The 27,882-nt window shown below is 35.4% G+C and overlaps 1 protein-coding gene across 3 annotated transcripts in view; it reads right to left on the bottom strand.

Annotated features, from left to right (window-relative positions):
• The window catches only part of LOC123875258 (homeobox protein homothorax), a 476,104-nt gene that overhangs the window by 415,760 nt on the left and 32,462 nt on the right, over positions 1-27,882 (bottom strand). For all 3 annotated transcript variants that reach the window (XM_045921002.1, XM_045921003.1, XM_045921004.1), the window contains exons 2-3: positions 15,395-15,567; positions 5,166-5,307 (exon numbers count right to left, since the gene is read on the bottom strand). In XM_045921002.1, coding sequence (XP_045776958.1) covers positions 5,166-5,307; positions 15,395-15,567 — 315 coding nt within the window. The remainder of the gene's footprint in view (positions 1-5,165; positions 5,308-15,394; positions 15,568-27,882) is intronic.

Raw genomic sequence — 27,882 nt, 5'->3', positions numbered from 1 at the left:
ACATTGCTCAAGGAACTCGTCCAGATATATCATATGCAGTGAATACACTGAGTAGATTTAATAAAAATCCCAAATTAGAGCACTGGGTGGCAGTAAAAAGGGTGCTAAGATACTTACAAGGTACCAAGGATTTAAAGCTGACATATTCTAGAGATTGCGAAAACAGAATCTCCGGCTACTGTGATGCTGACTGGGCCAGCGACATCCATGACAGGAAGTCGTGCACTGGCTATGTTTTTATGTTACAGGGAGGTGCTATTTCATGGTGCTCACGGAAACAGCAAACTGTAGCCTTGTCCACCGCCGAGGCTGAATATATGGCCATGGCTTCGGCTGCACAGGAGGCCCTATGGCTGAGGCAGCTACAGAAAGAACTGGGCCAGGCGCAAGAAGGTGCTCTACCAATCTACAGTGATAACCAGAGTGCTATAAGACTAACTACCAGTGATTGTTATTTGCCTCGGACAAAACATATAGATATAAGATTTCATTTTTTGAAGAACCATGTTAATGATAATGCTATAACGTTTTGCTATGTTAAAGGAACCCTAATGATTGCTGATATACTAACAAAAGGGACTTTATGTAATAAACATTTGTTTTGTACTGAAGGTATGGGCTTGCATTCAGGGCGGGTGTTGTAAAAGAATGCAACCCTATGTCTGTATTTTATTATCTGTGTATGAAATGTCAAAGTCAATGTCTATTATAGCATCTATGTTTCCGCCCCTATTGGTAAAAAATTACGTGTCCAATTAATTTGTCTCCGAAACAATCTTTGTACTAAATTAGTAAAATTAGTCTCAATAATATTCAGTTTGTGAAGTTAATGTGTTTTATTACTCCAACCACGACCACGTTAAAATCTTTCAAAAAACAATTGTGTGGAAATGCGGCCTTATTGCTCTATCTATCTTTTTATTTTATCTAACTATCTATGTCTGTCTATCTATCTATGTCTGTGTTGTGCTACATTTCCGTATACACTGCCACCAACCTACATAATTATTATATTCAGGTGGGCAAAATTAGCCGCGTCAGCCGCCATTTCAAAATTCACGCGGACAAAGTCGCGGGCATCAGCTAGTACCTATTGCAATATATTAAGCTTTATTAAATCTTCGCTATGTTAAAGAATTTTAATTCCATTTTTACTTAAAAATTTCCTTAAATTTCTGAACTGAATAACTACCTGAACTGAATAGATAAGTTGGTGGCTGTAAATGACAAGTTTTAAAGTAACACGGGTTTAAAGATTTGTACTTAGATAATACTTATGTAAATTCTTGAGACCATGTAATACTGAAACGGATATTTTAACGTAAATCTGGAAACATCTACAAAATTACACGGAGTTTGATTGGTTAATATTAAAGTGAGTGCCAAACTGCGTTTGTATGGAGTGAGTGACGGAGAGACCACCGTTAAGGTGTTTTTTTGTTGTGCAAAATAAGCAGGTATTAACTCCACGCTGATTTGCATTGTTGTATTATTACGGGAACGATGTAATGAAATATCGGATAAATATTAAATATTACAGGGCGTAAAATATTATTATTTACCTTTGTATTATTTAATATTATGCAATTTAATATGTTCAATTTTCACGGAAAAATTTGTTTATCGTTCCGGACGTTTGTTACGGGGTCTATTGATTGGCTTTCAATTTGTTTTTTCTTGTATAACCACAAAAAAGAATTCTTAGATTATAGAGAATATCTACCTACCTGTAGAATAGAATAGAAAAGAATAGATTTATATTTAAGTAGACTTTTACAAAGGCTTTTGAATCGTTAAAATAATTTACCACTGGTTCGGAATGCCGTTCCAATCGAGAAGAACTAGCAAGAAAGTCGGCGGTTGCTCTTTTCAATTGTTCAATTTAATAATTTGCCATACGATACAAGCAATTGCAGCCCCGCGCATTGCTGGAGCGAGTCAAATCCATGCTTTTTTATCATATTTTACATAATCTTCGATTGTATAATATGCTTTTTCCAGGAGCATTCTTTTAATAGATTTTTTAAACTTTTATAAAGGCAAGTCTAAAATTTACTGTGGGATTTTATTAAACTCGACTCTTTCCCACAAAAGACTTTCCCACTTTCCTGTAACTTTGCAGTCGTCTTGCAGATTATCTAATTTATCTATACTTATAATAATAATACTTTATTTAAGTAGGTACCTTTATCATTCGCATAAACATATGCCAAATATGGCAACGCGCTTTCTAAATCTTTAAATAGACAAACGAAATTTAAGTACCTAGGTAAATTGAAATAGGATTAAAAATAGTTTTTTTTTTAACTTCAAATACACTTTTAGATACAAGTGCTTTCGAATTCACAAGTGATAAACCACTGCTATTTCAATAAATTAGGTACTAATTAGGTACCAACGTTTGATCAGAAGTTAGTGATAATAACAATTATCTAGCTTATCTATACACGTAGGGGAAATAAACGGCCAAAACTGAATACTTACCCCAAAATTACTGGCTTAGATTCATGTTTATTAGCTAAACCACATGAGTAGGCTAAACTATAGAGATATACCTATGTACCTATGTACCATGTCCAACTGTGGACATCCAAAGGTTAATACAATGACGAGAGAAAGATAAGAAATTCAAAAATAAACTCGTTTATAGATCTAATTAGTTCGTTTCCAATCGTAAACTCGAGCATAATGGCGGTTATAATGGAACGTGACAAATCGATTCCGAACGAGAATTAATTTCGATCGATTCGCAAGCAATCGATGTCGGTAGAGCAGTAACCGGCCGGTAGCCCGTAAACAATCAATAATCGACGCCTACACGAGGCTATAACTGATTTTCCATTGCTAATTACAGTTTTGTTACAAGCACTCTTTACTGCCTAGTTTTAAACAAGGAACCAAAAGCTTAATTTGCTATAATCCATTAAACCAGACAAATTTGTATGGTGCAACATGCAGCATACGTACGACATGCACTGCCCGCCCTCCCACTGCTAAACCTGCAGTAAAAGCCAGCCACCAAGCTAGCAATACGCACCACCACCACACAGCACCACACAAATCCAGGCGCCGCCTGGATCCAGCGGCTCCCTGCGACCTATTTACAACTTTCTATTTAAATCTAAGAAAATAAGGGCTCAGTTTACAAAGGAAATTGTTTTTAATTGACACATAGTTATTAAAGTCCGAAGAAATTGCCCGCCGCTGATTTACGGTACGCCATTTTGTGCGACATTTTAATATCCGAATGCGTTGGCGCGCTTTTTTTCCTTTTTTAGGGTTCCGTACCTACCCAAAGTGTAAAACAGAGTCCTATTAAAAGTCAAAAGTCAAAATCAAAATCAAAGTCATTTATTTAAATTGGGTACTTTGTACACATTCATTGACAAACAATGATGTGTTGATGATTGACAAACAATGGTGATAATGAATTACGTTAACTTAAAACAAAAGCTCCGAGGGTTCCAAATGCGCCCAAATCTGAGAAGAGCCCGCGACAGACTCAGCCGGGTTAAACATTTATGTCACCCTGCTGTCTGTCTGTCTGTCCGTAACGACGAAAGAGAGACGAAATAAGTTACAAACCCTGAAATGTTGGTGTTTGGTGGAGAACGCGAAGAAATGGGGAGCCGTCAAAACTGTCAGTTTTAGACCATACCAGTTTTTCCATAGAGTCTATCTTAAAAACTTCGGTGCAAAAAAATTCGGTGCATTATGTATCATATTATATCTACTCTATTGTGTATATGTAGCATATATTGAAATAATAAATAGGTACTGGAAACAACGATTCACAAGTAATTTGTAAGCTGTCACCAAAACAAAAGTAATAAATATGTACAGAACCCTAAAAGAGCGAGGCCCGACTCGCGCTTTGCCAGTTTTTTTTTAATTCTGATGGGTAATGGAGGCAGGTGCGTCGCCACAAAGTTATTCCGTCCTGCATTCTCTCTTTCGCGAGTAATTTTCGTATGGCGGTTCTAAATGGGTTTTGTGTATGGAATCGAATTTGCCGTGAGTTTTTTTTTTTCTTTTTGTTTGGTCGGGGGTTTTTCTGTGACAAAATTCTATGGAAATTGCTTCTATGATTCACAAACCTACTCAATCTAATATAGTATGTGTTAGATGATTCATATAAAATTATGGAAAAAGATATAAAGGTAAAAACTGTTTTCTTTATGTAGGTCCCTGTAACTAAGAATAAATAATTATTATTATTATGATGATCTATTCACATTTTATACCTAGGTATAATTTTAGATTAGATGAATGAACGTGAATCAATTTACACTAGAAGAGATACATGTATCTTAAATTTTAATTATTTACTTAAGAAAAGCTTCCCTATTGCGTTTACCAGTGCTAATCCATTCAAAAGTGATTCAAAGTAAGTATTCAAACTAAACATAGACATGTTTTAGAAACAAATATCTAGTTTGCCAGATTTTCATAAAAAAATTTACCTACATAGTTTCAAAGTTAGGTAGGTACACGCCTCAAGTATATCTTTGATCCCACCAACCTGGTCTGGACTCTTGCCCATAAAATACTACGATATACTGTTATTTTGTACCTGTAGTCAGCAAATAAAGAATATAATGATTATGATGATACCCAAGAGGTACCTAGTTAGTACCTACCTACCACGCTCTCATAATAATGCAGAAGTGGTTTAACGGTACCAGGAAATGGGAAAAAGTTCGCGTTTGAACTATCCATAACATACATAATAAATATAAATGTCTGTCCGCTGAACTCTCGTCTTACTTGGAACATGACCGACTAGATTCCTTGGCTCCATGTGATATCAGGGAGACAGCATCAAGACCGGGAGAAAGCAGAAATGGCTGAAAAATTCCTCTCTTATCGAGAGTTACATTTTTGTTCCGTTTCCCGTAGAGTCCATGGGCCCGTGGACACTTAGTGCTAAAAAAAAATTTACGAGACATTTCACAGCGTTTATAAACTTCATCGGGTGACAGAAGGGCTAGCTCATTTTTTTCGCAACGGATCAGCCTGGCTTTCCTACGCGGAGATGCAGCCAGTATTCTTGGCACCATTCTACGCGAGCATGGTATAGTAATTAGATAAGGCTAGCTTCAAGTTTTATTGTATAGTAAGAAATAGTATCAGGTTCACATAACAATACAGAAGTAGCACCATACCTGTTTACTGAAGACCGCGATGTCCTCGTTAAAGGACTCTGAGGAACAGACGTCGCCGCCTGCCACGCCGGGGTCGCGGGGCGTACACGTCGCCAGCTCGCACTTCTCGAAGATCAGCGCCAGCAAGGGGAAGAGGGGGTGCCTGCGAAATAGACCATGAATAAACATTATGTCCTCGACATTCCATCTACATGCACGTGTACGGGAGCGGTGTCTGTATGCTCACCCGTACCAATAGGGAAACCCACCGAGAAGTTTGTAAGTAATTAAAGTAGTAGTAAGTAAAAAAAAAAAAAAAAAATTGTGCTCGGTAGCGCCAGCTGAGCAATAAGGCCGCCTTTGCATACAATTAATGTTACTATTTTTTCCCCTTTGTGTTGTCTATTTCATGTTTTGTGTGCAATAAAGTTTTTACCTATCCATCTAACTATCTATAGTGCAGATTCTTAAACGCTCCGTTAGTGCGATTCAGATTTGCGTGTTCTTCTTTTGACTTCCGATTAAGCTACCCGTGCTGCCATCTAGTGCGTGCGTCGTGAGTAATCAGGCTTGGGTTCAAGCCGGAAACACAGAGATTGTTCCTCTAGTGCTGCAAATGTTCCTGGGCGGCGGTAATCACTTAACATCTGATGACCCGCCTGCATGATAAACCCATCGCCACCCTATTAGGGGTCTCCTCTCAGAATGAGAACGGTTTTGGCCATAGTTTACCAAGCCCAGATTGGCAGTCTTTACACACCTTTGAGAATATTGCGACAAAGTTGCGGGCATAAGGTAGTATGGTAAGTATAAAAACGAATAGTCTGTTACTTAATTTATTGGGTACCCAGCTTAAAAATCCTAAACAAAAACACACCCAAATAACTTTAGAAAATCTATAGCTAAGATAAAGCGATATAATTTCCAAAGAATGTTACCACAAAAACTGAATGCCAATAGAAATTCCACACTGATTATATCAAACCAACTGAATCATACGCAAAAAAACAAACAGAATGCCATTGAAACTTGAAGTAGATCGCACAAAAGATGTAATTGAGAGCAAGACTCGGATAAGGCAGAGATTGGGCGAACGTGAGTCTGATATCATCACAAACTATCATAATTTCGTGTGGCCTCAGTCACAGCGGTTTATAATGTTTTTACTTTTTGTATGGTGTCACTGTGAGCTTAAATTATTTTTTATTTTTTTACCTACGACTTATGTAGTAATCTCTTGGATAGTCAAAAAACAGCGAAGAATAAAACAAAGTAAGATAGATTTTGTTCCCTTATATAAAAAAAAAACTTTAAATATTTGCTAACATCCAGTCAAATATGGCAGGTAGATTTGACTGCAATCTAAAAAAATACTGTTCTGGCTTCAGATACAGCGGTTTATGTGTAGTATTTTTATTTTTGCGTGGTGTCACTACTATTCGAAAAATTAACTTTTTGTCTATGGAAACTGCCGGAAACGTAGGTGGCTAGGTAACTTTCTGAGTTACTTTTAGAGCCTTTATTCAAAGGACAATTTAAAAAAAAAATACTCTTGAGAGACTGGGATAGGCACATAATATGGGTGACAACATGACGCTAATATTATCAAAAACTATTGAGATTTAGTGGGGCTAATAAAATTGACTCTATATTGTGCTGCCATTGGAAAGCAAAATAAAGGCTTTACGTACAAGGTCTCATTTACAGCAGAAAGTTGTAAACGCCAGACGTCAAAACCAGAGAAATCAAGAAATAATTATAAAATCTTTTTATATTACATTTTTCACAAGAAAAGAAAAACGAAAAATTAATGTTAGGTTACATTGTAGATGCAGAATTCATATGAGAAGAAACAACCAAACTAGGAGATTAACGAGAACGGCATAGATTATGAGAATAAATTAAGAAAACAATTGTAATATCAAGTTACTTGTTTGAATTAAACCTAGCAACTGTACTAACACACTTACAAAATAATAAAAAGCATTTTGAAGTTGGTACATAAGTAATTAAGTAGTGCAGGTTTAATTTAAATTTGTTAAATGTACGAGATACAAAAAATTATAATATCTGAATTCTGAAACCAAGATTAAAAAACACGCTTGGATTTAATTGCTTAGAAATTAACACACAAAAAAATACTAGCATCAATTAAGATATGCTCTCCAAACGATTCAAATACGTGTCCAAGTAATGCATTTTATATGTAAGTAACATAAATTACTGACTTTTTTGTTTATCGGTGTAAAACATACACCTATAGTGTTTTAAAGCATGCTTAATTACTAAATTAAAACATTATTCCAGTACAGTTTTAATTGCTTTATGTCAATCAACGTTAAAGTACCGTTTACAGCAATTAAAGTGTTCACAAGACTTATTGAAGAAAATCACGATCATAGTTCTGTAATACTAGTTTATTACTATACAATACTGACGGCGTAAATGCCGATGTATTATTTAATGAGTGCATTAGACTTGATAAAGTTTTAATGGACTAGATATAATATAAAACAAGTAAATAAAATTAACATTAAATACACTTTTATTGCTGCATGTAACACAATACTTACTTTATCAACGTTATAATAAGTACTTTGAATGGTTGTTTCTCTATAATAAGAAACATTATTCTGTTGCTAAAGAGATTGTCTTAGCTCGATCTACATTAACAGGGCTCTCTCCGTCACTCGTTTCCACTCGTTTCATACAATCGTAGTTCCAATTTCATTTGAATGTTAAGCAACCAAAGTCCCTGAAATTTTGCAGACATATTCTAGAGACTAATATCTGTGTCTGTGGTGTTTTAGATTTTTCTAAAAATATGTAGTTTTAAAATTACAGGGGCTCAAAGATTTGTATGAAAATTTTAAGACCGCGTAACTTTGAAACCGAATATTTTAACAGAAATCTGGAAAACCACAGACATAGATATTAGTTTCTAGAATATATGTGCAAAATTTCATGGACTTTGGTTACTTAATATTCAAATGAAATTGGAACTACGATTGTATGAAACGAGTGGAAACGAGTGACGGAGAGAGCCCTCTTAATTCTAAAACTGAACAAATAAAAATTAAAATATGAATACATGGCAAAAACCAAAACATACATACACGAAAGGGGTTATCTGAAAACTGAATGTTATTGTTCAAACTGTCACCGTTAGATAGTGTTTAGACAAGATTTCTATATATTTGTATTAAATAAATATGTATAATGGGCATGGAGGATAATTATATTATTTACCTATATTATGTATAAAAGAAGTAGATACCGATATGATGGATCCAGCCGCCCCAAGACCGTGGCGTGTGGAAATCCCTACAAGAGACTTATATCCAGCTGTGGTTGTTGGTTGACGATGATGATGATGATAAGTTTTTAATTTGCATGGCGGCCATTTTGAATTTTTATCATTTGTCGTTATAACCTATTGTGCTGAATCGTAGACACTGAAAAACAGCCTTGTCCACAAAATCAAAGTTGCTCAGCGAGCTATGGAGAGGGCTATGTTCGGAGTTTGCCTGAGGGATAAGATACAAAATGAGGAGATCCGCAGCAGAACCAAGGTCACTGACATAGCCCAAACTATTAGCAAGCTGAAGTGGCAGTGGGCAGGCCATGCCTGTCGTAGAGGCGATGGCCATTGGAGCCGGAAAGTCCTTGAGTGGAGACCGTGTTTAAGCAAGCGTAGTGTGGGACGGAACCTTAAAAACCATAGGTATTTAAGGAATATGGACAACTTTTCTAAGCAATTGGTATCAAATAATTCAAAACTATTCGTTGCACTGAATATAAAAAAAAACGCGATCATAGTAGCAAAGCCGTGTATATTATAATTACAACGGTTTTCATACTATGCACAAAAACCACAATCATATGAATAACTCGATTAAAATAACGATTAACCTTTGAATACAGCACAAAAGCCTGTGTACAGTGTGTGGTCCCTTTTCGAGCGGTAAATGATTTTCATTACATGCCATTAAAAATAATTGATCAGATATTGTATGATGAACTAATTATAAATAATAAAGCTATTAATATAATGCGGAAGTGAGATTGTTAAAATAAATGCGACATTGTAGTACTTTTTAGCCACACATTTTTTATAATATTATACGTATCTTAAAGATTCTATAGCTATCTAATAAATAAAAATCAGTGCAGAGATTGCGATATTCTTATAAATTTTAAGAAATAGGCAAACAAAATAACTTGGAGTTAAATCATCTAAAAGAATTAACGAAATCCATAATAATATGTTATATCTAGGTAGTTTAAAATTGATGAGGATGTTCTTAAGAAATTAGATTAAAAAGATCTCCAAAAAAATCATAGGCTAAAAAAGAATTTAAAAAAGGATTTTCAAACCTGCCAGAAATTAGAAATTAATTACGACCAGTTTTCCAAGACTATAGAGCCTAAGAAACGAATAGAAGAAAATAATGGATTCTAAAACTTATAAATTTACAAGTAGTAAAGTGGCAAAAAGAAACTTTTGAAGACAAAAATGCTAAAATCTCTATATTTCATCGTGATCAGTGAGAACATGAATACTAGTCACTGCAGCAATTCCATTTATCGCTTTCATACGCACCACTACTCTGGACTAAAGTTCTGGTTCTGGAACTTTGGATCTGATAAGCAAAATGTCAAAGACTATCTGAAATACATCACACCTCCAAGCCAGCCTATCTTGGATCAATATTGTCTGCAGAATGATTATTGCAATTCAAAACTTTACTAAAAGGTGGCGGTTTTTAGGGTTCCGTACCTACCCAAAAGGTACCAACGAGATCCAATTACAAATTATTATTAATTAATATTACAACAAGATATTACAAAGCCTCCGCTGTCCGTCTGTCTGTAAGCGGGATATACTTTATGAACAGTAATTAAGTAGTGAGAGAGTGAAATTTTTATAGAGTGTGTACTGTGTATTTCTATTGCCTCTATAACACCAAATAATAAAAAACCAAGATGGCGAATTTCAAAATAGCTACCATGTAAATTAAAAAAATTACATAGTGTTAATCTTGTACAATGGTACAAAATACTTTATGTGCAAGTGTGCAGTTTTTTTGTTAATATTACTGCAAATAGTATGTAAATAAGGTGATATGGCAAGTCTTTCAAGAGCATTTGAGCCACTAACAATCTCTATTTATGCAAAGTAAGTAAATACAGTTGGTATCAACTTTATACCCCAATTTTTAATCTAGAATTATTCCATAAAGACAGATTTAACGACCTAGTGATACCTATGTGACCTAGTGATCCTACGATCAAAAACCTCCTGTTTGGTCAAGTACCTACTCGCTTACACTCGCACCATACCCTCTCAAAAGTTGTAGTCAAGTTAGAATCTGATAGGCAAATGTCGTGAGGGTCTATCCGCGAACAATCACACCTCAAGCCTTTATTCCTCAGATAACGTCTGATAAGGTGGAGACACTCGTAAAATATCTAAATTAGGGTTCGGTAGCCATGATGTCGTCCTATAATGCGATTAACTGCAAAAAGTGGTTTTGAGCTATCGCCCAAAAACGTGGGAATTTAAAAACTAATGAGTCTAAGCTGTGATAGCCTAGTGGTTAGAACGTCCGCCTCCTAATCGGAGGTCGGCGGTTCGATCCCGGGCACGCACCACTAACTTTTCAGTTATGTGCGATTTAAGCAATTAAATATCACTTGCTTTAACGGTGAAGGAAAACATCGTGAGGAAACCTGCATGCCTGAGAATTCACCATGTTCTCAAAGAAAGGTGTGTGAAGTCTGTCAATCCGCATTGGGCCAGCGTGGCAGACTATGGCCTAAACCCTTCTCATTCCGAGAGGAGACCCGTACTCAGTAGTGGGGCGGAAATGGGTTGATCATGAATGACTCTAAAAGGAATGCTACCTAGGGCCAAATTAGTTAATTATTAGGTGGACGAATTTTTTATCCTGGAAAATCAGTTCTCACGGCATTATAAAAACCTAAATCCACGTGAACGAATTCGCGGGCATCATCCATTTGGTACAGAGATAGATAAATGAATGTTCATTCGTCCCAATATATCACCAAAACATGATACCTAATAGATGCTAATTAGGTTTACCTTGGCAACATCAAGTCTGATTTGTCTAAAATATGATATAGGGAGTGCCTATCTAGATTCTAGTATAATATTTGCACAGAATAGCGGCTAAAGATAGGCACCGGCAAGGTTATATGTAGTCACGTGACAACCTATATTTAGTCCGCTCCAAATCAAAACAACTAGATACTGTGGCTAATTCTGTTGTCAACATTTTCTAAACTAAACTGAGTTGTCAGGATCTAAAATCGTAATATATTGCTGTCTTTTTCATATGAAAAGGATAGCGGTATACCTATATTTGGATGAGAGGTAGCTTGCGTCCCGGAAATTGACATAGAAAACTTTTTATCCCGGAAAAACAAAGTGTTCTTCCGGGTTTTTAAAAACCTAAATCCACGCAGACGAATTCACGGGTATTATCTAGTCACACTAATATTATAAAGGCGAAAGTTTGTATGTGTGTGTGTGTGTGTGTGTCTGTGTGTGTGTGTGTGTGTGTGTGTGTGTGTATGTTTGTTACTCCTTCACGCAAAAACTACTGGACGGATTTGGCTGAAATTTGGAATGGAGATAGATAATATCCTGGATTAGCACATAGGCTACTTTTTATCCCGGAAAATCAAAGAGTTCCCACGGGATTTCAAAAAACCTAAATCCACGCGGGCGAAGTCGCGGGCATCGGCTAGTAAAGAATAAAGAAAAATATGTAATCTGACAATTTACAAGTCTGTACAATAGAATAAGCCACATTATTATCTATGTAGTAAGTATATATCTATGGTAGTAAGTATGTATGTAGGTACATAACCGATTATCTTATAAGCCCAAATTAACCGCTAATCGCGTAAGGTTAGATAGTAAACAAACGCAACGGAATTTTTTTAAGATGTCTTTCTATCGTGCCCAAACTCAAACACAAAATCATTTATTCAAAGTAGATAGATAGATAGATAGAAACTCTTTATTGCACACAAAAACACATATAAGGATAACAACACAGTAAGAAGAAAACAGAAAAAAAACAATTGTGTGCAAAGGCGGCCTTATTGCTTGGAGCAATCTCTACCAGGCAACCTTAGTAGGTAAGTAGGTACTTATTGTACACCTTTTGATAGCCAGAATTAGTAGTTAGATTTGTAAGATCATACAAACTTAAAACTAAGGCTACAAGAGAGCTACTACCTTTCTTTATAGTTCATAATATTATGTACACCTATATACATCACTACTTTTTAAGGTTTCGTACTCGAAAGGTGCAAACAGGACCCTAATGCCTATTTTATAGAACCTCCACTGTCCATCCGTCCGTCTTTCCGTCTGTCAGCTGGCTGTATCTCATGAACTGTATCAGGTAGGGTTAACAGGGCTCTGTCCGTCACTTACTTCATACAATCGTAGTCCCTATTTCATTTGAATATTAAGCAACCAAAATCCATGCAATTTTGCATATTCTAGAAACTAATATCTGTGCCTGTGGTGTTTTAATTTTTTCTAAAAATATGTATCTAGTTTTAAAATTACAGGGACTCAAAGATTTGTATGTGAATTTTTAAGACCGCCTAACTTTGAAACCGAATACATATTTTAACGGAAATCTGGAAAATCACAGGCATAGATATTAGTTCTCGGAACGTTTCTACAAAATTCCATTGAGTATGATTGGTTAGTATTCCAATGAGAGACGAACTACGTTTGTATGGAGCGAGTGACGGAGAGACCCCTCTGGTTGAATAATATGAAACACTAGCTGATGCCCGCGACTTCGTTCGCGTGGATGTACCTAGGTTTTTTAAATTCCCGTGGGAACTCTTTGATTTTCCGGGATAAAAAGTAGCCTATGCTAATCCAGGATATAATCTATCTCCATTCTAAATTTCAGCCCAATCCGTCCAGTAGTTTTTGCGTGAAGGAGTAACAAACATACACACACACACAAACACACACATAAAAACTTTCTCCTTTATAATATTAGTGTGATGTCATCTGGATGCCTCTATCTTGACTATGAATTCCAGTGTTAATCATGTTCAGGTTTTTATTAAAGATCTATTTTAAAATAATCGTTGTAATGAGTGTCGATACGTCACAACAACACCTTAATCTACAATATTTATCGCGGGATTTACTTCTGTAATCGGTTTATTGATATTAGCCGATAATGTGCCTAATTCATTACCGAACTTTATGATTATGTGTTAGTGCAAAGTTCACACTAACGACAGGTCTAGTTTCTAAATAATACGGAACCCTAGAAACTAGGATAAGAATACGTTAGCTGGGTACAGCATTTTGAATCACACGTAGATTAATTATTATCAATAGATTGACTTCTGACTATTTATTTTACTAGCTGATGCCGCGTGTATATAGGTTTTTTTAAAAATCCCGTGGGAACTCTTTGATTTTCTGGGATAAAAAGTAGCCTATGTGCTAATCCAGGATCTATCTCTTTTACAAATTTCAGCCAAATCCGTCAAGTAGTTTTTGCGTGAAGGAGTAACAAACATACACACACACATACACACAACCACACCACCTTTATAATATTATAATGTGATCTCTATCTGTGTCATGCGTCAAGAATAGGCCGACAAAAAGTTGTGGAACAAAAAGTCGCTAGTGTGCCTTGCACTAAATGCCCGGTAGCCGAAACATGTTATCAGGTGATAATACAAGGAATAACACGTCCATTCCATAATAATCTGTTTCCTCAGGACTTAGGAGCTTAACAATCGTCTCGATAGACCTACCCGGATTCAAATCCAGGACGCACACACATACACACACGCATGCACAATAAAAGGCCAATGCATAGGTGCCTACTTTGTTGAAGAGTTTAACTAGCTTCTTTCTTCTACTTCTTTTACAACTTCTCCCACTGCCAAGTTTCACTGGTAGAGATCTCTAATAGAGATAAGTGCTTCCATAAATTATATATTTTTTTTAACTTCGGCACTGGCAGCAAGTGAACCATGGCCTAGCGGTCTAAGGCAGGTTCGAATGCCGCCGATTTCGCAATTTTTAATATTTATTGAAAAAATATTTAGTCCATGAAGTGTAGCTAAAAAAACCTATCATAAAAAATTATAAATAAAGTGCTTCCCTGTCCACTTTTTATCTTTTTATTTTTACTTTTATACATTTTTGGCACAAATAAAAACCAGAATCTAAGTCCCCAAAAGTGCCTAGATAAAAATTCTACACTCCTATACTTCTGTCGCTCGTGACGAAATAGAGTCTTTAGGGTGAGTTTCCAATGAAACGGATCGGAGTGGAGACTTGTTCAATAAGCGATTTTTTGTTAGATGACCAACAATAAAACAAAATCTTCTTTATTAACGAAGGATAACTAGTGTCTCTGGCTCTATTAAGAAGAGCAGCCGTGAAAAGCTAGAGATAAACAATCAGACAGACAGGCAAACTTTCGCATTTATAATATTAGTCTGGAAGTATGGGTGTGAATGCAGCGAAAGCTTTGAAACTTCAACAAATATCTCAACACCGACAGGACTCAGGATTGAAGTAAACAAACACACATTCAAACACAAACACGGCAGAGTTACGGCGCACACGTTGGCCAACAATCACATGTATTTGTGTACACGTGGCCAGAAATTTGCCAAATGTTTATTTATTTGGCCATTGGCGAATCCCTCAAAGCAGATAACAATTAGGTATTTATACTTACCCGGCTTATACGGCAAGAGACAGTTGAAAGAATTCTTGTGCTTTTGATGCACTAGTTTCTCGTTATTAAAACTAGTACTTACCCAATATTATGCGTGTATTTCACTAAACTACATCATGCACCCTTCAAAGTCAAAGTCAAAATCATTTATTCAAAGTAGGTACAATAATAGGTTAATTTATAGTTTGCTCCTGGCTAAGGCTCTTGGGAGCGCTATACTAATTCCTTTCCAAGGATAGAGTAAGATCAGGCAAGACATCAGAAAGGAATCCTACGCTGAATAGAGTAGGTAGGTACCCACTGCCAGGCCCTAGTCAAACAAAATATGCTCACTGCTGTATAGAACGTGGACCAGCCAAGAAAGAAAAACGTTGGTTTTGGACGATTTTTTTGGAAAAATAATACAGCTTCTAGGACACAAGTCACAACCACTACACGCATAGGTAATAAAACACACGTTACCACCCGACTCACCCGTATATGGCGTCCTTGTCTCGCTTGTGCACGAGCGGCTCGCCAGGCAGCGCGTGCGCAGGTGCTGCAGGCGGGGGGTAGTGCACCGGCGGGATGTGGGGGTGCGTGAGTCTGTGCTCGTGGTACATCGCGCCTCCCTCCATATAGCCCCCGCCGTGGAGGCTCTCGTCGTACTGCAATTTGGAGAAAACGCCAGTTAAAGCAAACCGTCGTACCTACATACATACTTTTTTTAAATTCAGGTACAAGTTAGCCCTTGACTGCAATCTGAGCTGGTGGTAAGTGATGATGCAGTCTTAGATGGAAGCAGGCTAATCTTGAAATGGTATGGCATTTTTCATTAAATCCCTCTTTTGGTTTCTACACGGCATCATACCGGAGCGCTAAATCGCTTGGCAGCACGGCTTTGTCAGTAGCCACGGTAACTAGCCACGGCCGAAGCCTCCCACCAGACCAGACCAGAAATTTAAAAATTATAAAATTCCAAAACCCTGCCGGAAATCGAACCTGGAACCTTCCACTAATAAGACCACAGCGCTTACCATTACGCAATGTCTTAAGTATAGAATAACTAGCCGATGCCCGCGACTTCGCCCGCGTGGATTTAGGTTTTTTGAAATCCCGTGGGAACTCTTTGATTTTCCGGGATAAAAAGTAGCCTATGTGCTAATCCAGGATATTATCTATCTCCATTTCAAATTTCAGCCAAATCCGTCCAGTAGTTTTTGCGTGAAGGAGTAACAAACATACACACACACACACACACACACATACAAACTTTCGCCTTTATAATGTAAGCTTGGCCCATATTAATTATCTATAAAACATAGTTGGCGCCACTCAAATCATAACATCATATTAGAAGGCGTCATTGATTGGCTGAAGTTGTTCAACATCTGATCGATAAACGTACTGTATATAAAATTCTTATAGTTTTTAGTTGATGAATTGTAGCATAATAAAGGATAATATTTGTAATCAATATATAAGATGAAAACATCTTTATTACTTAGATGATTTGTGAAACGAGCTTGATGATTTGTATATTAGTCACTAAGTTTATTCATTGTACAATTTGGATTGGCCGATAACGATAAGATAAAAAGGGGAGTGGCTAATAAACGTGGAGAGGTTACCTGTAAGAGTGGTTTTAAAACGACGACATTCAAAAATATACTAACGTAAGAGGAACAACATTTATTTGACACAAATGTAAAAGTTAATAAATTTAAATATGAAATAAAAGTGTAATAATTTATCATAAAGATTGTGTTTGTGATTTCGTCAGACCTTACCCAAAAGGTCAGAAGTGGGATAACTTCATCGAAAAAGGTCAGAAGAGGGACATCAAGAAAATATAATATTTTCTTGTCACGCTCACGACTCAGAGAAACAAGTGGAAATATACAGAGGAACGAGAAAGAAGTGGAGGTCTAGTAGACCACAGACATTTTGGAGCACAAGGCCAATATTTGGGCCTCAATATATCAAAGTACCTAGTCATGGCATCAAAGGATTTCTGGATAAACGGGTAGGATCTTTCCATGATTTTATTTTTATTGATACCTATTAATGGTAATTTTTTTTTTATTTGTGTGGGTTTTCGTTTTGTTTGTTCTACATTTAGTTATCATTTTGTTAGAAAGCTTTGCTCCGAGTTGGAATGGAAATTATCTAACGTTATGATACCTAGAATTACCCACATGTTTATAATTCATCTTGTATATTGGTTATACAAATGCGATCGACCTTCAAATTGTGGTTTAAATAACATTGAGGTATTTAGAAGGCTTATTTTACAATGAAAAATGAAAAATGTTTATTTACAAAATACAGTCTTGTACAATTTTCCTGTGTCTGTGTGGTGGTACCCGCACTAGGTTATCCTGTATCGTGGGTACAATGGAATAGATAGTGAACATAGTGTTAAACAATATAAAAAGTGTGGTTTACTTAATGATGGGCGTTATTGTTACTTTTAAATAGTTTTCAGGATGTATCTACTATGTCCTGCCGGGGTTTTATTTCTCATTAAATGATTTCACAGGTGAATATCTCACGGAACGTGGTATTTCAATCTTCACACTTGTAATCGTGTGCCGAATTAGTTTGGTTAAGAGTTACGATAGGGATTTATTTTCACATAGTGGTTTTGTTTTACGGAAGGTAGGTTCTGGATTTAGGTTCAATCGTTTGCTGCACTCATTGTATAGATAGATGTTTTCCTTTTTCTAGCACACAGTGACGCGATATTATCACACAGCACTCATTGGGCATCTTGAATGTTGTTTTGTGAAATTATTATTTTTTGTAAACCGCTTTGGGATAAGGTAGAAAAAGTTACATGAAATAGCTTTTCGTTTTACGCCTGCCAGTGAAATAATCCGTCTCTACTTGTAATGGTTACTAAGTGATTGGGGATATAAAATGTTAATTGATAAAAATGAAGGTGATCCGTTGTAATAAAGTAATAGTGACCAGGGTTAATAAATTGAGCATTTTGAGAAATATAAATCCTAAAATGGGTGTAAAAGTAAGTTTATCTTATCTGGTTATTCTTTAACTAAATTTAAAATTATGGTAGGTAGGTAGTCAGATAGTTTTAAAATACGGGGTGCATAAATAAGTGTTTTTTTTTTTTACAAAAGTGAGGAGAAATGTTTTCATTTATCTATTTTTACCACTTGAAACGCGTAATGTTTGAGTTTCAAACATAACTTTGCTGATAACAGCTCACCATGAACAACCCATGGCCGGCCCACTACTGAGCAACAAGTGTCTCCTCACAGAATGAGAAGGGTTTAGGCCGTAGTCTACCACGCTAGATAACAGCTAATTTACTTTTAATACTGGCACAATAATTTGAGTACTACGAGTAGCAGGTAGGTATAGTATATGGGCAGCGGGGTTTTTTTTTTTTTGTTTACCTGTATTCACGCAATTAACTGTGTACTGCCGCATTTAAATGCAATATGATTTTGTTTTTATTGGATTAACATCGCTTGGCGGGTTAAATTCCTGGCAAATGTTCTATTAAAATTAGAGTAAGTTTTTTTTTAATGGTAATATACCTACAGTACTGCCCTTAGGGCAGGGCGCGATAATAAGTACCTACTACCAAAATACTATTTTCTTTGTTGTACGAAAGAAATTTTAGGCAAATATCTTTGCACTACGCTCGCGTTTGTGGCATGACATTATCCCAGAAATATATTTAAAAAAATTTTCACGCTCGCTTGACTCGCTTCGCGATAGTTCAGTTTCGATATGCATTTAGTTAACGAAACTCTCAGGAAACCACGTTTGTTGTGCTCTCGAAATTGATCAGTCTGTTTGATAAAATCGAAATGCGGTGCCTTATAAATTTCGCTTAGGAGCGCCGGTAGTATCTCATGATAATATGAATAGTGATCATAATTTTTTTTTTAGGCTGATTAAGCATTGAAGGTTTTTCGGCTGGTCTGGCATTTCGCCTGATTTTATGTTTTTGCTTATTTAGCGCGTTCAGGAAAGCTTTGACAACGTTTTATAACATGAGTATATATATATTTTTTTTGTTTTAGTTACCGAAACAGAAAAAAAAGCATTAAAGATGTGGGACCGAGGGATAAATCTAGTGTGATTTTTGGTTGGATTATGAAGTTGTAGTTAGGGTATTTAAAATAGAAAGATTTCAATTGTAGGAAATGATGTAAAACATGTTGAGGATAAGTTGTGTAATAAAGTCGATAATTCACTTGTTGGATGTCACGCGATCTCATTGCGAGGAGGAATCTTTTTCTTGTCTCTGTTTTTATAAATACGGTGTTCTGACGGGTTTTTTATTTACGTCTCGGATTATTGAATACTTTCGGTGTTTGATTGGACGGTTAGAGGTTGCAAAAGCAATCGCCCTCTAATTAAAACATTTATTTAGGCATTAGTTCAATTTGGATTAAATCTCGCGAAAAGCCACGGTGGCTGTCTCTCGCGCGTCTTGGAAAGACATTCCTAATGCCTGTTTTTCTGAGGGAGGGATGCATTATCAAGTGAGATGAGCTGCAATGTTTGCGGCTGACTATTTTGGAAAATTTGCAATCGTGGCAAGTGGAGTAAAGTTTGACTAAGCTATTTAATGAACAAAGTATATAATGGATTTGGTGAATGGTTATATTATATAACATTTTGATAAATGGATGAATTTGAAGAGTGTATGTATGTGGTTGATGCACATTTGTTTCATATTTTTACTTAAGTTATAAAGTATTACATTTGGTGAGTAGTTATTTATATTTGGTAGGGTAGGTTTGATAAACAGGTAGTTATCTTGATTAATAAGTGAGTTATCATTTTATAAATACGTACTTTAATGTTTGATGAACTGGTATACTTGATAAATGTGCATATTTTCATACTTCAAAGACAAGTTGTACCTATTAGTTTCTTCAAGCTTTTAGTTGCTGATAATTATATTAACATTCTTTAGAGCGCATGTCCTATGGACGAAATCGTTTATACATACTTTCACTGTTTGAAATGTTACAATCATAAAGATATAGTTATGACTAGAGGGGGTCATAGCTTGTTGCCGCTCTTGTACATCCATGTGTCAACTAGGTATTGTTATCTCAGTATATTTCAGGGAACCTCCGTTCGGGTGAAAGCGATAGCTGTTGGATAAATGCTTGTTGGGTTATCAGAAGACCGTGTAGTCTTCGATGAGGTTACTTGTAAATATTATAGCGAAATAGTAAGTTTAAAAATAGAATGAGGCTAAACTAAAAAAATGAGACAAAGATAAAAATAATAACTTAAAGCATTGAAACAGCATAAAGTGAAATAGTAACTTACAAACTATACATACATATTTACGAATTATGTAGATAGATATAGTATTACTGGATTATGTATATCAAATAAGAATACTGTCAGCTCATGTTTTGTTTTCGGCGTGGTAATTTTACGCTTAAAACTCATAAGAGATATCATGAGGTTCGCTTTCTGTAAAAGTTATTAGCTTTAACAGTTAATTGATTTATTACATTATTTATTTATTATACACTCAACAAGTAAAAGTATTTTGTTTTGACAAAATCCAAAGAAGTACCTATTGGATTAATAAGGCAAGGTACGAAGCATTGGCTGGATTTTACAACATTTAAAGTTTCCTGTTCATTTTTATCATTGAGTTAATTTGAGGCGGAAGGATCCTCTGGAAAATTTTTAAGATTAAGTTATTAGTAAGAAAGTATATTTTGATTAGGTTAGTTTAAAATGTACAGCCGGTAATTAAAAAAAAATATATATATTTAATTTTACATAATAGGTGAAGCTGGTTGATGCACCAAAAATCGAATTATCATAGGAATTTAATTAAGCTAACATTTTTATTTATTATCAACTTCAAATATACAGTAGCAAACTGATTAGTTGGAATACATGCAGTGATTGGAATATTTAAGTTCCGATAGAAGAATCTATATCGTGGCTTGTTCCTTTATGGACAAGAATATTTTTTTTTGACTCGTGGGACCACTTACACAAAATATCAACGTTCGGTTTGGAGGTCTTCCATGGCTATTCCTACAGTTCCATGAGGTATTGAAGAGGTTAACACTTTGTCGCTCATCACATCAACCAGCACGGCATTTGGGTATGATGGATGGATGTAGATAGGTACACATTTGATGGGGGGGGTTTAGTGGTTTGTATCAATAGGAACCAGGGGTTGAATGAGGAAGGCTGAGGACAGTACGTGTGGTGCTTACTAGGGAAGGTTTATGTTCAACAGTGACCTTATGATGATGACGATGTAGATGACGATGATGATGATGATGGACGTACGAGGACGAATCTTTTACGAAACGAATAAAGGAAAATCGAACAGATGCGGGTCATTACGGTTAACATATAAAATAATGTATAAGGTACCTACTTTCTTCTAATCTTTATGATCGATCAGCTTGTGATAGAGATCTTGATGTCGTAGAGAATAGAGATGTATCGAACGGAATATTTATTTCATTTTTTTTCCTGCTATTATGTTGATATCGCTTTTCTCTATGAAAAGGAATTAATGATAAACTAATAGGTATCATTCGGCGGCGAGTCGCGACTGTGTCGTTCCCAGGGTCGAATTTGGTAGTTCTGCTTATGTTACTCGAAACGACAAAGTACGCCATATGGTGCATATTATGGCTAAAATAAAATATATAAGTATCATGTGAAATTATAAATCAAAGATTCTTTTTGCATGTAGATATTATATGGTTAAGAGGCACAAGTGACGCAACTACTGTACCCTGGCGTTTGTTTAACATTGTCCATTAGTACTTCAGAATGTGGATTTTGCTAGAAAAAAAAAAAAAAAACAATAGGTAATTGTAAGAAATATGGGAAGCGTAATCTGCATTAAAAGAAAAAGTTTGAATTGGAAGCAACCAGGCATAGGATTTTCATACATCCGTAATCACGTTCCTTTCAACTCTCTAACTATCACGGTTCACGATACGCCGTTCACGGTTCAGGCCGTGACGCACGTGCAGACGGACAGACGGACGGAGAGCAGAGGTTTAGAAAATAGGGTCTCGTAGGCACCCTTCGAGGGGTACGGAACTGGAGAAAACTAAATTATAATAATGATAATAGGTTTTCTAGGTTACCAAGTAAAATTACTTCTCTTAGGTCGGATTGTATTATGATGGATGCTTATGAAACAAAATTAAATGAACGGTCTACTCAAAGTGTTTTATGTTTGCAGGATCCAAGGATGTTGGAAATGAATAAATGAGGAAAAGAAAGACCCAAAACTAGGTATGGGTCAGGGACACAAAGTCCCAAGGAAGGAAAGCCCCGAGGTTACGGGCTATGGACAAAAAGTCCTATAGGAGGAAGGAGGTAGACCCTAGGATAAGGGTCATTAAAAATTTGGATCTGGAGGGAAAGAACCCTAGGATAAGGGTCATTAAAAATTTGGATCTGGAGGGAAATAAGGACAATCACATATGTATCCCGGTAGAAGAGAGACGCGCCAAGGCTCGGAATCCGCGATTTTCCAATAAGAAGGGAAGAAGAAAATATGTGCGTAAAACTATTGCGTTGAAAGTGTATGAAAATGTTTTGTGATTTAAATCGAGAACTGGCGGCGATTAACTTTAAGTTTAGAGAGTTTATTTTATCAAAAGGACAAGAAGTTCACTTACACATATTCATATTAAGAATCGCTCCCGATTCTAAATATAAATATAGAAGAAAACATAATCTTTAAAGGTATGGTGACTATACAATAATATAAAAAGTCAAAACACGTTATATTCGTTAACAAACTATACCTACATCTAGCTAAGATATCTATGGTGTTTGACACTGTTTGATTAAACTTTAAACTTTGTAAAAGATTTTTCCTCCAGTATGAGTTTCGGCAAGTACATTATGTAGTAGAGCTAGGTAGTTTACATACCATAATTAGTCCTAGCTTTATGTAATTGTAGCATAATAGGTATGTTCGTTTTGTGTACCATATTTATGAGATTTAGCTTTAAAGTGATGCGTGTATGTACGGACTTTAATAGTATTTTCCTAACAAATAGACATATTTTGAATTTGTATAATTGACTTATATAATATAGTTCATCAGTTTTCTTATATAATTCTTTAGTGGGAAGGAGAGTCTAGTTGGAACAGAACTTTTAACAATTTATTTTGAGATACTTGAAACCCTTTAAAGTAGTTTTTAGTAATTAGTTTTACATGCTCATCCCCAAATCTCTATTGAGTGTTCCTGTAAAATATTGGCTTGTGAGTTATAATTGATGCTTCGGACTTTATGCATATACCTACCTTCTTTGATTAAATTGAGGCCTCCTTTAGTTGCTACTGGTCTCGCAATTTTTGATATCTTTATGATTTTTGAAAAATTATTTATAAATTTAGAGTGTCTGCATCTTTTTATTTTAATATTAGCGGAAGAGAACAGAAAAATGAATTTTAGATTAAAGGCTAAATTTGAGTGCTACTGTAGACTGGCAGGTAAAGTTGCGAGGGTAAATAGTTTGGAATTGAATTGAGTTTATCTGCTATTTTCTAATTATATCGGATGGAAAGGGGTGCTGCGAGTGCTCTAAAATTAAGTTGCAATCATAATCAATACCAATGTATCAATAAAACTGTATATTCCTTCTAGTTAAGTTAGCAAGAATATTAATTTAATTAATTACTATCTTAATTTTTTTTTTGTTTTGTTGAACTAAGTCTTTGTCATTTTGGTTGTGAAGTTTACATGTTACTTAAGTTTTAATTTTTTTTAAAAGCGATGAGACTCGCTTAAAACAGGATGGCCGAGCTGTAAGCTTGGCCCATATTAATTATCTATAAAACATAGTTGGCGCCACTCAAATCATAACATCATATTAGAAGGCGTCATTGATTGGCTGAAGTTGTTCAACATCTGATCGATAAACGTACTGTATATAAAATTCTTATAGTTTTTAGTTGATGAATTGTAGCATAATAAAGGATAATATTTGTAATCAATATATAAGATGAAAACATCTTTATTACTTAGATGATTTGTGAAACGAGCTTGATGATTTGTATATTAGTCACTAAGTTTATTCATTGTACAATTTGGATTGGCCGATAACGATAAGATAAAAAGGGGAGTGGCTAATAAACGTGGAGAGGTTACCTGTAAGAGTGGTTTTAAAACGACGACATTCAAAAATATACTAACGTAAGAGGAACAACATTTATTTGACACAAATGTAAAAGTTAATAAATTTAAATATGAAATAAAAGTGTAATAATTTATCATAAAGATTGTGTTTGTGATTTCGTCAGACCTTACCCAAAAATAATATTAGTGTGAAGTGTGATTTCACATTTCACACCTTGCTAGCTATAATAATATGAAACATGCACCCATATCGAGTGAAACCGAGAGGATGCGAACACTCTAACATTTAGTTCTGTTCAGAATCAGTACCAATACTTGCATAAATTAAGCTATTGTTTTATGGTAGAACTATTTATTCTTTACAATAATTATAGAATGTTGGAGGGCAACATTTCTTTACAAATTACAGCTAACCTACTTCAAAGTTGCAAAAACAGTAAATTAAACTGCAATTAAAAGGCATGCATACCGAACTGTAATTATAATTGAACGTGAGTTTGACAGAGGCATAAATAGAGACATGTGTGTTTTAAAAGAAAATAATAATTAAGTTTTATATTGTGTAAAAAATGGATTCCTGTAATTGATACCTACATACAAAGTCTTAAGCCATTTATGCTACACTTATTAAGCTTACAATACCTAGACACCTATTTGTAGGTACCTAATTACTACGTATATAATTAGTATAGAAAAAGTTTCGTGAAATGAGCTTTGGGCCTTAGGGTCTAGGGGCGCTTTTCATTTTTAACCGACTTCAAAAACGGAAGAGGTTCTCAATTCGTCGGAATATTTTTTTTGTCATAATATACCTAAAACTGGCACCTGTACATATTTGCCTCGGCTTCCCATGGATCTATCAATATAAGTGCATGCTTTCGTTTCCTAAAGCCTAGATATCTATTGCTAAAAGATATAAACTCCATTTAGCACTTTTTGAGATTAGAATTAGTTTGGGTACCTGTCCACTAAAGCAGAGCGGAGTGATGTCTACCTTTAGTCGACCAATCAGATTTTTAAACCGACCGATTAAAATATCACGGCATCAACCAATAATAATCTGATTGGTCTGCTCAACACATCTCCGCTCTGCTCCGCTTCAGTGGACAGAGACCCTTACTATGTAGTCATTGACTAATAAAGGTAAGTAAGTACACAAACATTAGCTATTAGAATTAAAGTCATCTCAAAAACATAAACTCCATTTTTGAAGTCTGTTAACTACGCTACTGCATCAGCTTATTCTATAAGTTATAACATAGATCAATAAACTAAAATAAAAACATCACAACTCAGATAATAAAAACGTAATTAAAAGGTGAAATAGATAAAAAAAGTGACAGCAGTCGATGCATATTCAACGAACAGAGAATGGCAAGTCATGTAGATACCCATCTGCCATCGTTGGAGTCTTTGGCCAGCAATTAACAGGGCTCTCTCCGTCACTCGTTTCATACAATCGTAGTTCCAATTTTATTTGAATATTAAGCAACCAAAGTCCATGAAATTTTGCAGACATATTCTAGAAACTAATATCTGTGTCTGTGGTGTTTTAGATTTTTCTAAAAATATGTAGTTTTAAAATTACAGGAGCTCAAAGGATTGTATGAAAATTTTTAAGCCCGCGTAACTTTGAAACCGAATATTTTAACAGAAATCTGGAAAACCACAGACACGGATATTAGTTTCTAGAATATGTCTGCATTTCATGGACTTTGGTTGCTTAATATTCAAATGAAATTGGAACTACGATTGTATGAAACGAATGATGGAGAGAGCCCTCTTAACTCTTTTGAACACGTATCGCTTTTAAACTTTTAGCTTTTAAATGCGTTGGCCGCTTTTGTTTAGAGCTTTTAATGTTTTAATGGTGACCTCTTATATTATAACAATTATTTTAGATAGGTAATGTTTTTATAAGCAGCTTCGTCAGCGTACATTTAGTTTTCTGAAAGATCCCGTGGCGAAAAATCCTTTCAAAAGTCAGAATCAGTGTAAATTAAAAATTTAAACACCCCCGACAAGTGAAGGTTACAGTAACTAGAAAAGAGCTGATAACGTTCAAACGGCTGAACCGATTTTCTTGGATTATAGCTAGGAACACTCTCGATCAAGCCACCTTTCAAACATTAAAATCGGTTCATCAGTTTAGGAGCTACGATGCCACAGACAGATACACAGGTCAAACTTATAACACCCCTCTTTTTGGGTCGGGGGTTAAAAATATTTTTTTTCAATTAAACTTATACAAGTATTTTTGTATCGTCAAATGCATTTACCACTGGTTCGGAATGGCGTTCCTACCGAGAAGAACCAGCAAAATCGGCAAAACTTTCGGAAGGTACCTAAATATTTTATCATCATCATTATCAACCCATTGCTGGCTCACTAATCGTCTCCTCTCAGAATGAGAAGGGTTTCGGCAATAGTCTACTACGCTGGCTCAGTGCGTATTTATAGACTTCACAACATTATGAAGATCACTAGGCATGCCGGTTTCCTCACGCTTTTTTCCTTCACCGTAAAAGTGAGTTATGTTTAGTTAAAAAAGTTAGAGCCCCGACTAGGCCGAATTTTATTATTGCGGTATTCCTATGTGAATGTAAAACTTAGAATTTACTACAGAATATTTTTTAGAAACTATTTTGACTAAACATATTATAAACTGTACGTTTTATCATAATCGTTCATCAACCATGTTACTCTAATGTATTTACGGGTATTTAGGGTAAAGTAGAGATTCTCAAGTTTTAGCAAATTACACTTTCAGAATATACGATAATGTGTGTAAGATACATTAGAGATAAGAAAAATAACATTTAAACAAACTGTGAGACGCTATTATAATGCGTGTTGGTGTTACCATCATTTCTGATGCTATTCCGTAAGCCTACGAGTATGTGCTCGTCGACGAGATCGCTGTCGAATGTTAAACACTTTGGCTGTAAGTATCACAGCTTGTTCAATTAAATTCAAATTGTTTAATGCGTTATTTTTAATCTTCGCGATATTGTGAGCGTTTTTTTTTTTAATTAAAAATATATAGTCACTAAAAAAGTACCTCCTAATAACAGCTAACCATCAAAATTGAAGGCTTTTAGTTTCGAGTTTCACTTAACATAGAGTGATGAAGTGGCGATCTCAAATCCAAGTTATTAAAACTTCGTTTAACTAAATTAGTACTAGATTTAAGAAAATGATAGTTTTCGACACTTATTATGCTTTTCTTTCAGATGGTACAAATATAGACACAGAATTCGTTGTTTGGGAAAAATACATGAACTGGAAAAGTAGAGGATATGACTGAAATCTGACATTGGCTGTGTCAGCGTTGGAAGCGAAGCTGTCGTGTGCATTTAAAGAATAGCCCCTCAGATGCTAATGCGGGCAGTTCACGCGCACTTTGCTCAAATGTTGTGTCTAATTTTGTTATTCTTGACTTCATGAATAAAACATGTGTTCACCGTATGTGTATAATATGAATTAAAATTGCCAATTTCTTAACATGGAGTAGGTAAACGGCAAATTTATATATTTCCTACACGTTTGCACGCTGTACGCCCATAAGTACAATCTTCATACATATTTTATGTGTGTTTATGTTGGTTTGAAATACTCGTAAGTGACCTCTTTGGCGCAGTGGAGAGCGTTATGGTTTTAAAAGCCGGAGGTTCCAGATTCGATTCCCGACACATGCAATTTTGAGAATTATAATTTTTGATCTATTTTTGATCTGATCAGATTGATTTTTTGGTCTGGTAACAGAAACGTGCAAAGACGTGCTGCCAAGAAAAGCATTCCAACGCGATCAAACTTATTAGGGATATCATCATCA

This window comes from Maniola jurtina, chromosome 19, assembly GCF_905333055.1.
Source record: "Maniola jurtina chromosome 19, ilManJurt1.1, whole genome shotgun sequence".
NCBI classification, from domain to species: domain Eukaryota; kingdom Metazoa; phylum Arthropoda; class Insecta; order Lepidoptera; family Nymphalidae; genus Maniola; species Maniola jurtina.
This window is presented reverse-complemented; position numbering and strand designations above follow the sequence as displayed.